The 14005-nt window shown below is 47.2% G+C and overlaps 1 protein-coding gene across 1 annotated transcript in view; it reads left to right on the plus strand.

Moving 5' to 3' along the window:
- The window catches only part of Adamts17 (ADAM metallopeptidase with thrombospondin type 1 motif 17), a 281117-nt gene that overhangs the window by 55327 nt on the left and 211785 nt on the right, over nt 1–14005 (plus strand). Inside the window, exons 5-7 of the mRNA XM_010611091.3 lie at nt 207–290; nt 954–1111; nt 7999–8042. Coding sequence (XP_010609393.1) covers nt 207–290; nt 954–1111; nt 7999–8042 — 286 coding nt within the window. The remainder of the gene's footprint in view (nt 1–206; nt 291–953; nt 1112–7998; nt 8043–14005) is intronic.

Here is a 14005-nt window from a genome sequence, read left to right on the forward strand (position 1 = left end):
ATAGTTTCCCCAATTAACATCTTATATTAAAGTAGTTTTAAAATAGTCACTATCCATATGCCGCCATAATTTTAAAGTCCATAGTTTATCCAGATTTCCTTAGTTTTTAACCTAACATCTTCTCTTTGTTTCAAATCCCTATCCAGGATACCAGTGTATTTTAAAAATTTTATTTATATCTAGATTTCTTTTTTCTCTTTTGATAGGTATACAATATGTTTCAGCACCAGAGCCTGGGAATTAAAATTAATATTCAGGTTACCAAGCTTGTCCTGCTACGACAGCGTCCCGTAAGTACCTTGGGCACCTTTCAAAGCTTGCAGAAGATAGAACAGAGCTTCTTGTTGTTACCCAATGCTAACGAAGGCTCCAAATCTCCATCTGGAGGAGATGAGGTGTCAATACTGAACCAAGGTGCATGTGCTGCTCGTTTATTCTCATGGGAACCCTGAGCCTTGGACTCCTGCACACCCCTCCCTGCCTGGAAGGTCTTGTGTGTTGTTCTCAGACATGCGCAGAGCTTAAGGAGGTCTTTGGAATCATTGCTTCCCTCCCGGAGCTTCCACTTCAGTTGGGTTCACCATTGTTTTCTGGTCTTTTAATCGAGTACCTTCCCAGGTGACAACGCTCCCAGCTGAGTTACCTGCAGAATTGTGTTATCAGCAGGAGACTGAGGGACTTCTGTTTGCTTAGCTCACCACACTGTTCTGTTAACTAGAAAGTCACTTTTCTTTAATAACAGTCTTCATTTGAACTTACAGATAAGGTCCCTAATGATTGTCAGGGTTTCCAAAATATGCACTCATGTCAGGCTTTAATTTGGGTGCCGAGTTAGGAATGACATTTTAGTGAGCAGCTGCCCCATCTCAGCGTCCCCTCCCGGGTCTGGATGGAGGCTCTGACTTCACCGGCAGGGCGTTTCCTTCTCTGACTCCCCCCTCAATTGCTTTCAGGCCAAGTTGTCCATTGGGCACCACGGGGAGCGGTCCTTGGAGAGCTTCTGTCACTGGCAGAATGAAGAATATGGAGGTGCGCGGTACCTCAGCAACAATCAGGTCCCGGGGGGGAAGGATGATACACCCCCCGTGGATGCTGCTGTGTTTGTGACCAGGTAAACCTGGGGCCACTGGTAGCTGACTAGAGAGGGGAGGAGACATGTCCCTTTACAGGGCGGTGATATTGGGAGTTCAGCCTTGGAAGTCAAATCTTTGTCTACCTGTCTGGGCGCCAGTTTCCTCACAAGTCAACTAGGGATCCATGATGATATCTAGCTCTGAGGGCTGTGGATTAACACGAGCTCTTCCACGTGAAGCACTGTTCCCAGCACCAGTATTAGCCATTATTTGTCCTATTATTGATGACGGAAAACTACTGAAATCTTAGATAGGAAGAAGTCTTGGCAGATTCTGAGAAAATTCACCTAATATTCCTCTCCTCCACCAAATGCTGATGGTGAAATTACTGACATGGGATTGAAGCTGCTTGAGACTGGCCCCAGCATGGTTGGGGAGGAGAGTGGGTGCCCTGACATCCAGTGGGAGGAAATCTGCCCAGGCCTCACTGAGTGGGCCATTCACAGGGGCCTCTGTGGGGCCGAACCTTCTGGTGCCCATGGGAGTCACGTGCAGCCTCTATTTGAAGCAAGCAGTGAAGCTTCCGTGCAGGCTGCAGGACCAGACTTCCTCTTCTGGATTGCAAAGGAAACTGGGGCTGCAGGAGTAGATGACAGAATCCCAGGGTGGCTTCCCAAGCACAGTGGCGTGTTGGCTTTAGTTTCCTGGGGCTGCTGTAAAAATGACCACAAGCTGGATGACTTAAAATGAGGAAATATTGTATCCCCTTACAGTTTGGAGTCTATGCGTCCAAAATCAAGGTGTTAGCAGGGCTGCTGTCCCTTGCAGCTCTAGGGAAAGATCCTTCCTTCCATCCTCTGCGTCTGGGGCTTCGGGCAGTCCGTAGCATGCCCTGGTTTCTACCTGCATCCCTCTAGTCTGCCTCCATCATCATGCCTTCTCCCTGTGTGTGTGTCCCTGTGTCCGTCCTCTTAAAAGGCCACTGGTCACTGGATTAGGGCCTGCCTTGGTCCAATCTGACCACCTTTCAACTCCGTTACATCTGCAGTGACCTGTTTTCCAAAATAAAGTCACCTTCACAGGTACTGGAGGTTAGGAGTTGACCATTTCTCTTTTGGGGGACAGAAAGCACCACAGATATAGGTGTAGTTATTTCACTTGTCCCTATGTTTTAACACCTCTTTCGATTGCTTTAATAGTATAAATAGAGTTGTGATGTGTTTACATCAGTATCCACCTGTAGAAATTATGGAGAAGTGATTCTTAATATAATCTATTAGATTAAAAATGCCTAAATTTTACTAGACTTGCTAGGGATATATCAACTTTGAATTTTAGCGCTTATATTTTCTTAATTTAGAGAAATCCCCAAATTCTGTGCTACTTTTTCTGTTCTGGGTTTAGAGGTAAAGTGGTAGAAAGAACTTTATCTTGTCTTTAGCGTGAAGACAGCCTGTCCATCCAGCAAGAGTTAAATCCCATTTAGCATTTTGCTTTTTAGTCAAGACTGGCTCTTTCTTTGGATCTGCTTGGCCGCGTGCTGCACGCTCCTGGCCCAGTGACACCGCAAAGCCAGAATGGAGGTTCTGTGACACTGCCCCAGGCCCCAGGCAGTGTGGCTCCGTTTTCCGTCTAAAAGCCCACAGCATGCGCATTGCCATTGCCGGACCCCAAATGGTGCCTTCTCACCCCATTGCCAGTCCACAGGGTTCAGAGCTGCTTTGCAGCATATGTCTTTTCTGGGGGCATTTGCTGCTTGCTCAGGATGTCACTACATACATAGTGAGATGTTTTTGAAAGCATCTTGTCAATTATTTTAATACAGCTGGGGCGCGAGTGGGCAACAAGGGATGAATATGCCAGGTTTGTGGCCGTTGGTGAGTGCTGGGAACCTCCAGGTGCCACCTTCCCTGCAGCCCCAGCCAGAGCTGACAGCACTCAAGGCCCTTGGAAATGCACACTAAGGACTGCAGTGAGGGGTTAAGGGCGTCATCCTTGAGAGTAGATTCCGTTTGGTAACAAGCAGGAGTGCTGGGGAGCATGTCCTAAATTCGACTAACTTTCCAAATGAAATGAAATTAAGTCTAAAAGCCTTTCCTAGAGAGGCACTCCAAACAACACTGAAATGTAAACATCATTGGAATATGTGGTTAAACTTCCAAGTTCCCTATTTTGAAAGTGGTTTTTATAACCACTTCCGGGTTGTTTTGTTGAAGAATATTAATAACTTATGGAGATTTTTCTCTATTTTGGAAGTGTTTTCTATCTTTCTCTTGTTTCCTTTTCTTACAAGTTAAAGAAGATATCCACCATGTATCCATATTACTGATCATGTTTTGGTGATGACGATTTCAAATTTACTCACAACTTTTAAGTATATAGTAGCTATAGTCGTCGTACTGCATCATAGATCTCTGGAACTGGAGGCAGAAAGCAACTTGTTCATGGTCTTGTTTGGGGAATGAAAAGCATTATTTTCTTTTCAGAGTCAGTAAACATCACCAAAATTACGAGTTGACAAAACTTCCTGATTAGCCCTTTTGCAGAAAGCCGTGGGTAGGTATGAACGCCTGCCTTCAAACAGCTTGCTTACCACAAAAGAAATACTTTGTGTAAAATGTTCTTTTCTGTGCATCACACCTATCAGAATGGGTGCTGTAAAACAAAATCCAGAGAAATGCCAAGGGTTAGACTAATGTAGAGAAATTGGAACCCTTGTGTACTTTTGATAGGAATGTGACTCAGTTGAATTGCTCCCCCAAAAAATTAAAATGAGAGATGCATGCGATCCAGCAGTTGGGTGTATATCCCAGAGAACTGCAAGCAGGGACTCTTTGCTCACGTTAACAGCAGCATTATTCCCGGTAGACAAAAGGCGGAAGCCAGCCGATCAGTTAATGTATACACAAAATGTAGCTTAAACATGCAATAAAATACGATTCTGCCTTTTTTAAAAAAAGGAACACTTACATGTGTTGTAACGTGGATGAACTTTGAGGACGTTATGCTGAATGAAATAAGCCAGTCGCAGAAAGACGATGACTTGCCACTCATGGGTTCCCAGAGCAGTCACATTCACGGAGAGAGAAGCTGGAATATGGTTACCAGGGCTAGGAGTAGGGAAGAACGGAAAGCCCGTGTTTAAGGGAGACGGAGCTTCAGTTTAGGAAGAAGAAAAAGATCTAGAGGTGGGTGGTGGTGAAAATTGCATGGCAGTGTGACTATAATGAATACTATTGTGTACTTAATGGAGGAGGTGCTAAGTTTCATGTCATTTGTATTTTATTGTAGTGTTTTTAAATTGCTCTTTTCTAACTCGGCACACTGGGGAGAGATCCTAGTTGCATGGGTATTATTCTGGGTGAGGGTACTGGAGGTGGGAGGTCCTTATCCAGGGACAGAAAAAATGAATTTGTGTTAGCTGCAGGCAGCAGGGCTCTGGGAGGGGAGACACAGTGGCCCCCTGCCTTGCATTGTCCCCTGCCGCCTCCCCAGGAGCTGGCGTGCTCTTTCTCCACCTCTTGCTCACACATCAGAGCGACCTGAGTGGTCATGATAACTCTCACCTGCTTCTGTGGAGCGGCTGGACTGAGCAGCCTCTTCCTCTGGGTGCTGCAAATGAGAAGCTGAAGACCTCCCACAAGTTCAGGGAGGCAGTGTTGGAGCTAGCCAGGAAGTGGAGCTGGCTGAGAAGCACCGTTTAATAATTAGAGGCTGAGAGCTGCAATTCCCTGGGTTGGGATAATAATGGGCTGATGTTTTTGCAAGGAAATTGGGTGCAAGGCAGCTGCTGCTCTGGAGAAGCAATCCTTACCTTCCAGAGTAATCTGAACTGAGCATTCAGTGTCCCTGTGTCCTGGGCCTGCAACCGGCCAATGCGAGGGTTTCTTCTCTCTGTCGTTTCTCCACATGGGCTTGTCTGAGCCTGAGAACTATTCTTCTGGACACGCACAGACTGGCAGATGGCCGCAGGGAGGATGTGAGCATGACCTCATGGCCAGCAGAAGCCGCCAAGCCAGAAGCAGTGGAAGCCAGGCTTTCTGCAGCTGTGTCTGGGGCTAGAGACAGCCACTGAGTGGCCTGTGTCTGGGGCCACACGGAGAGCCGGGCCTTCCGGGGTCTAGGAACCTTGCGTGGCTTTACCTTGGGGTTCTGCACTTGACCCAAAAATACAGGAATCCAGGAGCTTCTTTCTAAGCTCAGGTCTGCATTACTGCAGTGTGCTGAGAAGACCTCCCCACCTCCCCATCTCCCCAGCAAACGTGCAGGGGAAGCCCTGGCTTCACACTGGTCCCTGCTCTTCACCCAGCCTCCCAGTTCCCTGGTCTCAGTCTTCCACCAGTCCCCTCCACTGTGTGCTCCTCACTTTCCTGAAAAGGAGCCTTTTATAGCTTTTTATGATTATTCTCTTTACATTTCCACCAAGTTCTCTTGGTTTTGGCATGTGGTCTTAAGTTTTCTACTTTTTTCCCTTTGTTAAAATAGCTTTAAAATTGATAGGGTCTGGAATCTGCTCTACAGCACAGTGCTTGAAAATTGCTGTGAGAGTTTTTAAGTGCAATATTCTCATCACAAAAGCATGATTAACAAGTGAGATGATAGACATGCCTATTTACTGGATTTAATCATTTGCCAATGTCTACATATATCAAAGAATCACATTTTACCCTATAAATATGTTCAAATTTTGTTAATAAAAACATGAAATTGACCAAAAATTGAAAACCAAAAACATGTACCTTTGTTATGGAAGTATTACAAATTTCCAGTAAGCAAAACTTGTGGAAGTTTACTGACCCACTTTGCCCCAGGCTTCTTCCTGCTTTCTCTCTGGCCACACTGTGGAAGCTGACACACGCATCCCTGCCCTGCTCTGCCCTCCTGGCCTCTCAGGTTGTCCACTGTGCCTGGTGGGATGACTTCGTCCCAAGACAACCTGGACCTGGGGTTCTACACGTCACGGTGCCAGTTGGAGCCCTTTATACCCACAGATACAGGGTCAGGGTGTAAATGGGCTGCTAGGACCTTTAGGGTTCATACCCTGAGCCTGGTACGGAGCCAAGGCTGGAGATTTTCAAGGTTCGCTCTGCTTTTGGGGGCATCCACACTGGGCTGAGAAGTGTCAGGAGTGGGTTACACCTTGGAGCTCAACACCCCGCAGTGTGCTGCGGAGTGGAGATTGCTGAGGGGCAGAGAGAGGCAGAGATGGTAAAGATGAGGTCAAGAGAATAACATGCTCCGTTGTCACTCTGTGGGAATGCAGGCTGAATCCTGCCCTCAGAGTACGTGTGTTGGGACGGGGTGGAACTGGGGAGAATGAATACCCAAGTGTAGCAGTGGGCCAGAAACTGGGAGGTGGGACCTGGGAAGGGAAGATGGGCTGCAGCCCATGCAGGGCTTCTGCTTGCTTTCATAGCTTGTCGGTCTTGTCTGGCTGGTCCTATCTCCCGTCTTAGATTTTTGTTTTGGGCCATGCTGGAGAGGAAATTGATTCCCCCAGGACTTTTGCACCGAGCTACATCCCTAGCCCTTTAAAAATTTTAAATTTTGAGACAGACAGGATCTCACTAAGTCATTAAATTGACCAAGCTAGGCTCCAGCTTGGGATCCTCCTACCTCAGCCTCCCAGAGTGCTGAGATTACAGGTGTGAGCCATTATACCTGGCTCCTTCCTAGATTTTTGAAAAAGGAAAATGAGCAGTGGTTTGAGAGCACACCTTTCCTACTGAGATTGTACTTTCAGGTATACATAATGTTGCAGGTGAGTGGGTGATGTCTCTAGGTCCTGTGAAGGTGGTTGGGGAGCCCAGAGGGGGCACTTGTAGGGCCATCTTTCTGCTCCCCAGCTCCCAGAACCTCACAGGACTCTGTTTAGCTGCTGACCCTGGGAGCTTAGGGATGAAACTGTAGGAGTGCTCATTAATGGCAAAGGACAGTTCAGACCTCTTGCTGCACCATGAGAGGTAAGAGTGAACCCCTGGGGCCCACAGAACTGGCGCTGGACCAGGTTCTGATCATCTTCGCTGTCTCATCCACAGTTGCACATCTGGGGGATCCTGGGGAGCTTTAAAGAATATGAATTTTACTAATGACTTTTGTTGTCTTCTCTTGGACATAATTCATGGTCATTACTGCATGGGAGAGAAGCTGCTCCCAAGTAGCTTGGAGAATCCACTGCAGTGTGATGATTCTGACAGTTGTCTCTGATCGGTGCCTTTAACAAACATCATCTTCCAAAACTTTTTCGGCTGCTCGAAGGAGACTTTTCAGTAACTGTTCTGTATGGGATAGCTCAGCTAGAAAAGGAGACCCTTCTGTGGATAACTGGGCTGTCTTAGTGACTTTCTCATTGCTGGGCAAAAATACATGTAACCTGCAGGTTAGTGGTGGAAAAGTTTCCATATTTTAGCTCACAGTTTGTAATGGTCCATAGTGGGCTGGCCCCAAGGCAGGATAGCATGGTGGAGGTGAAAGAGCTCATGGTGTGGCAGGCGGGAGAAAGCAAGTCCCCTTCTCTCCTGTTGTAGTCCATCCAGGTTACAAGCCAATTGGATGGTGCCCTCCACACCAAAGGTGGGTCTTCCCTCTGCAGTATATTGATTACCTACACCCAGAGCTGTGCCACACCGGTCAGTGGGCTGAGCCAGCACCACACACCCATGATCTAGTCACCTCTCGAAAGCCTCACCTATGAGCGCATGAGCCTTTGGGGGACACCTAGATACAAGACATAACATGGGCTTCCCACTTACAGATGTGGGCAGGTTACACTTGGCAAGCAGCTAGCATGATGACGCATCGCTGTGATCTGCGACAACTAGAGCAGTAACACGGCAGGACACTAATTGTGGTTAATTACAGAGTTTTCCCATTCTTAAAGGGTACTGCATGCGCCTGAATGTGTCTTTTTTTTTTTCTTTTTTAGGACGGATTTCTGCGTTCACAAAGATGAGCCATGTGACACTGTTGGTAAGTTTAGAGTTTATAATGATCTAAGAGGCTGACATATCCTGAATATTCCTGACCACACTTGCACTCTGAACCTTTCCCCAGACAAGTTCCGTATTTGCTGTTGCCTCCTTTCCTATAAATTAACTGACTGTATTTTACTTGAAAAAACTTGAGGTTGCTTATGACAAAAGACATCTAGATAAAAGGTTAAGATAGAAAATATGACAAATGAAGGGGGAAGAGCCACAGGGTTGGCCCAGGGTGTCTGTCACTGGGGACACATTTGACTGTAAGAGTTTTGTCATCCAGACAAGAAGGGTCATTTGCTGGGTTACACAGTTGTTGTTATAGACAGAAACTCAGTGGCTTCCACTCGTGCGTGCAGGTGGACTTACAGAGTACCCTGAGAGTGAAATGTGACCGCTCAGCTGTAATTCTGGTGTTTTTACCGCCTGTGGAGTCAGGCTAACTTGCTCTCTAGCCAAACTGTACAGATACCAGCATACATCGTTGGAAGAGCGTGTGCTGCTGCTTCCCTTCCTTTTCCTCCTTCCCACCTTTTCCCTTTCTGGCCATTTCCCTTTCTCTCCTGTTCTCAGTGATACCTGGTGTCAAATGGAAGCCGTTCTTCAGGTATAGGACTAGAGTATTAGGTTAATACAGGAAACACCCAGGGGATCTCCAGCTTTGTCTGGCCACAAACCTTTACCAATGAGGAAGTCAAAATATATGTTGGTAAAAGCGAAATTGTGAGCCTCATGTCCTTAGAATTGTAGTAAAACTGCAGGAAAGTAGTACAAGATTGAAAGATGTGTAATGTCATGTCGCTCGAGTGTCCACAGTCTGTGTCTGTCCTGAAGTCTCAGCTGCGGGTGCCCCGAGTCTTGCTCTGCTTATGCCGGGGCCCAGCTGAGTGACCCTGGGTAAGCTTCCACTTTTGGTTTCTTGATGAAATGATCACTTTGGATCCAGTGATTTAAAAGGCCTCTCAAAAATCTACTGTAGTCATAGTTAAAATTTGTTTCGCATGTTAGATTTTTATCAAATGATTTTTTTCTTTATTTTTATTTTTTATTTCTTCAGTTCATCGGTCCTCTAAACAGATCAGAGAGCAAAGTGCTTTGTTGTTTGGGGCTGTCACCGTAATGGATTACTAGACGGTGACAGTGTAAGACATACTTTGCTCCAGGCCTGGCTGGGGTCGAGAAGATGCGAGCGTGCTCCTTCTCTGCTTCTCCTTCTGCTGCTGCTTCTGCTGCTTCTCTTTCTGGGGTCAGCTTGGTGGCTGCCATAGCTCTTTCTGGAAGCATTTCTGTTCCCTGCTGCTGCAGGTTAGCCTGTTGGGCGGCCAGGAAAGACGGTGGTCCTCGTATAGCCCTGGCCTTGCTTCCTGCTTGCCCCAAAGACTGCACTACACAGAGCTGAGCTCTGGTCTCTAACCTGTGCGTCCTCAGCACCTGCTTCAGGGTGGGAGAGGCTCTGTCACTCACCGTTGTCAGTTGGTTGATCAAAGGAGGGAGCGAATGAGTGAACACAGATGAAGGAACTCCATTGTAATCCTTCTTCGCTCTTCACATGAGGACCGGTTAGCTGAGGGCCAAACCAGCAATCAGCTGCTTCATACTCTGTCCTTTTTCTAATATTTCTGAATCATCGTTTTCAGCTTTTACAAAGGAAGTGAATTCTTTCATGAACACAGTTGATCCTATGTAGTGTTTTATTAGTAATTATTTTAATGTGTCATAATTACCCATGCTGTCAAGTCAGGAAGAACAATGAGGTGATACTCATAAAAATTTGAAAACTGTCATATACCAGACTCAACATCCAGTTTGTTTCTGTACTTGCAGTTTCTAAAATTTGGAAATAATTATAGAATCACAAGAAATTTCCAAAATAATAGAGAGATCTCTGTTCCTGTCACCCAGCTTACTCCAGCAGTAATATCTTACATAATTCCTATGCGTTATCAGAACCAGGAAGTCAGTGGGCCCAAGACAGTGAACTATAGATCTTATTCCAGTATCACTTGTTTTTAGTATGCTTCTCTATATACAGTCAGCCCTGGATATCTATAGGCTCCTCATCACAGATCCAACCCATTGTGGTTGGGAAATGCTTGGAAAAAAGAAATGACATCTAAGCCAGGCATGGTGGCGCAGGCCTGTAATCCCAGCACTCGGGAAGCTGAGGCAGGAGGATCGCTGTGAGTTTGAGACCAGCCTGGGCTACATAGTGAGACTCTGTCTCAAAAAACCAAAAAGAAATGACATCTAAGCCAGGCATGGTGGCGCAGGCCTGTAATCCCAGCACTCGGGAAGCTGAGGCAGGAGGATCGCTGTGAGTTTGAGACCAGCCTGGGCTACATAGTGAGACTCTGTCTCAAAAAACCAAAAAGAAATGACATCTGTACTCTACATATACAGGCTCTTGTGCCCCTCCCCCTGAATTATACAGTATAACTATTTCTACAGCATTCCCACTATATTAGGTATGAATAATCTAGAGATGAGGAAGACGTGCCTAGGTCATGTGTAAATACCTCACTGTGTTATGTAAGGGAATTGAATATCCACAGATTGTGGTATCTGCAGGGATCCTGGAGCCAACCCTTACTGTATACAGAGGGACAGCTGTAGTTACGTGACATTGTATCACATGTGTAATTTGTCCATTCACCCTGACAGTCAGAATGGAACAGCTCCATTGCCCCGAGAAACTCACCCGGGCTGCCCTCTAGAGTCACTCTCTCCCTCTTCCACATACCCTAGTCCCTGGCAACCCTCAGTCTGTCTTCATCTCTGTGACTTTCTTGTCCCAGCATCCAGTTTATTTTTGTATTTTGTTTTGATTGCACAGAATGGAAAAATAATCTGAATCACAGAGATACGTACTTGCCAATGTGAGGAGATTTAAACAGCTGCCTCGGGAGCTCAGGATCCAGCTGTGTCCCGAGTTCTGCAGAAAATGAGACATCTAGTACATGAGATCACTAGGAAATCTTGGGGTTTCCACTGTTATATAACTGGGTCATAACCACATGTTTCTTATATTTATTAGGGCACAACTCTCATACAGTAAGAAGCACAAATCTTGGATTTTTCATTATACCTGCACTCTATTTTTGTTTTTTGGCTTATATGAATTGAAATGGTTTTAAAGTGATAATTTTGACTTCCATTTTAATCCGCGTCTTCTATATAGCTGTAAAATACTCTGTGCTGCTATGATCTGGATTTGGAAGGCTCCCAACAGCCAATGTGTGGCGGGCTTGGTGCCCAGCTTGACACTATTGGAAACTGGTGGAACCTTTAAGAGGCGGGGTCTAGTGGGAGGGCGTGGCCCTTAGAGGAGGGTCCTCCCAGAGGGTTGTGGGACCTGTTTCTTCTGCACTCTCCCTTGCTTTCTCTCCCTCCCCTATTTCTTGGCCACCACAAGTGAGCAGCTTCTGCCAGCTGCTCCCACCACGTTGTTACCCCTCACAGGCCCAAAAGCAATGGCATCAACCCATCGAAACCTCCACAACCAAGAGCCAGAGTAAACCTTTCCTTTTTATAGCTTGATTACTTCACTGGATTACAGTAGTGGAAAGCTAACACATATAACATACAATTTGCCATCTTAACCATTTTGAAGTGTGTAGTTTCATGGCGTTCGGTACATTCACAGTGTTATGCGATCACATGCCTCTACTCTTGAAATCACGGTACAGAGAGTAGGATCTGTCCTTCAGAAGTTTCATGCCACCCCTCTAGTCAATACTCCCCCTAGAGTGACCTATTATAAGTGTTTGTGAAACAGTTTAAAGTAGGTTTCAGAGTCAAATTTGAGCGATACTGTTACGGTTGGGGTCTGAAATATCTTCTCAGAGCCTCGTGTGTTTGGAAGGTGGTGGATGGCGGTGGATGGTGGATGGTGATGCTGCGCTCTGGGAGGACTGATCCACTGATGGTTCAGAGCTGTTAGGAGGTGGCAGCTGACCCGGCTCCTCCCTGTCTCTTCCCTTCTCTGCATCCCGGCCGCCATGACGTAAGCAGCCTCCTCCGTTCTGCCCCACTCCCCCGCCATTACTGGTTTGGACCCAGCCGACCACAGACTGTATCCAGGAGCCAAAATAAACCTCTCCTCCTCTAAGTTATGGGTGTCAGGTGTTTTGTCCCAGTGACAAAGTGACTAAGACAAATACATTGGCAGAATTTTGGAGAAATTGAATGGATTTGGGGTTCTGTGATAAATGCTTTTCTTCTCCATCACCCAGTCTGCATGAGCCCATTTTGTTGGTCTGAACTGATGAGATGAGACATGAGGCAGGGTTAGAGTTAGGAGCTGGGGCAGTGAAACGAGGTGGGCAACCCGGCTTGAAACACAGACAACACAGGAGACCCAGGAGGGTGAGGCCAGAGGTCAGTGGCAGGGCCTGCCTGGTCCGTAGGATACTGTGGCCAAGTTGGATGGCCGCTGTCTGCCCCTCCCCATCCTTACCTGCACCGGCATGAGGGTGACTGTAGCCCTTTGGACTCCCATAGGTAGACAATGGCACATTCTAGAAAGAAGAAATATGTGGGGGGGTCCCCAAAAAGGAACAGTGCACTCTGGTCAGAGTGAAGGGTGGACGCCAGGCAGTCCAGCATGACCTGTGGATAGTGCACTCCTGGTGTCTTGTAATGGTTGAAGCACAAGGCTGCCATTTCTGGATTTCACTGCAACTTCTCAGGGATCCTGTTGGTGCAGGCAGACAAAGCTGGGGTTTCCCAGGCCCTAATTCCAGGGTTGTTGGGACCCTTGCAGTGCAGAGGCCTTACCGGGCTCCTCCGTGCTGGGTGAATCCCAACCAGGTGAGGGGACACACTGTGGAAAAACCATTGCAGAGGGACCTTCTCATCCTCCCTCTTGGCCTCTTGGCAATGAGGACAGCAGGGATGTAACGTAGGAGGGTCAGCAGACAGGCATCCGTCCCTGCTTGATCCCTTCAGTGGGGTCCTCGTGCTGCACACTGCAGACCTGACCTTTGTGGGGTGTGAGCCTTTCACCTGTCGAATTGCTTTATTTAGTGGTTAGCACTCTAGCCACTGTCTGAGGCAGGCAGTGTGCTGGAGAGGTGAGAAGATGGAGACATGGAGACAGTGAGGCTGTAGATCTTTACAAAGGCTGTAGATCTTTTCTCTTTGCAAAGAGCAGACCTTTCTTTTCTCTGCCACATGTGACCAGGCCAGAGTCTAAGTTATGGTCATTGGACGTGGGTTGTTGGTCTTGCTCCTGTTGTGACCTGTTTTTTGACAGCATCATTCAGGCTAGGGCTTTTTTACTTTTTTGGTCATGTAGTAGTTTTCAGCTAATAAAGAAGCCTCTCCTTTGCTTCTCCAGTAGCAGGGAGGGAGAATCCTGCAGTAAGGACAATGGGGATGTTGCACGGCCACCTATGAAAGGCCAGCTTGATGCCACCAGGCCAACCTGAGCCTGGTCTGTGCATCTGTGCCCTGCTGCTATGGCTTGAATATTCCCGTGGCTCTCTTCATCCTTCATTGGGAGGACCCTGTCCCCGGGTCACCCACAGCCCTCGTTCTGCACTCCAGTGCATCTTGGTGGGCTAGGGGAGCTTCACAGATGTGGCTGGTAGACTGCAAGCCCCAAAGCTGTCTGTGAGGGAGAAATGAGGGAGCGTGTGTGGGTGGAGGAAGTGAGGGAAGGGAGTGTCTCCGTCTAGGGCCATGGTACTTGGAAAGGAAGCTTAGTCTCGGAAATCTTTTCAGGCCAGCCCAAAATGAATGCGTTAGTCACTTTCCCATCTCAGGGACAAAGTACTTGACACCTGCAATTAAAAGGAGAGGTTTATAGCCGGGCATGGTGGCGCACGCCTGTAATCTCAGCACTCGGGAGGCTGAGGCAGGAGGATCGCTGTGAGTTTAAGACCAGCCTGGGCTACATAGTGAGTTCCAGGTCAGTCTCAACTACATAGTGAGACCTTGTCTCAAAAAACCAAA

This window comes from Fukomys damarensis, unplaced genomic scaffold (assembly GCF_012274545.1).
Source record: "Fukomys damarensis isolate Sample0158 unplaced genomic scaffold, DMR_v1.0_HiC HiC_scaffold_7, whole genome shotgun sequence".
NCBI classification, from domain to species: domain Eukaryota; kingdom Metazoa; phylum Chordata; class Mammalia; order Rodentia; family Bathyergidae; genus Fukomys; species Fukomys damarensis.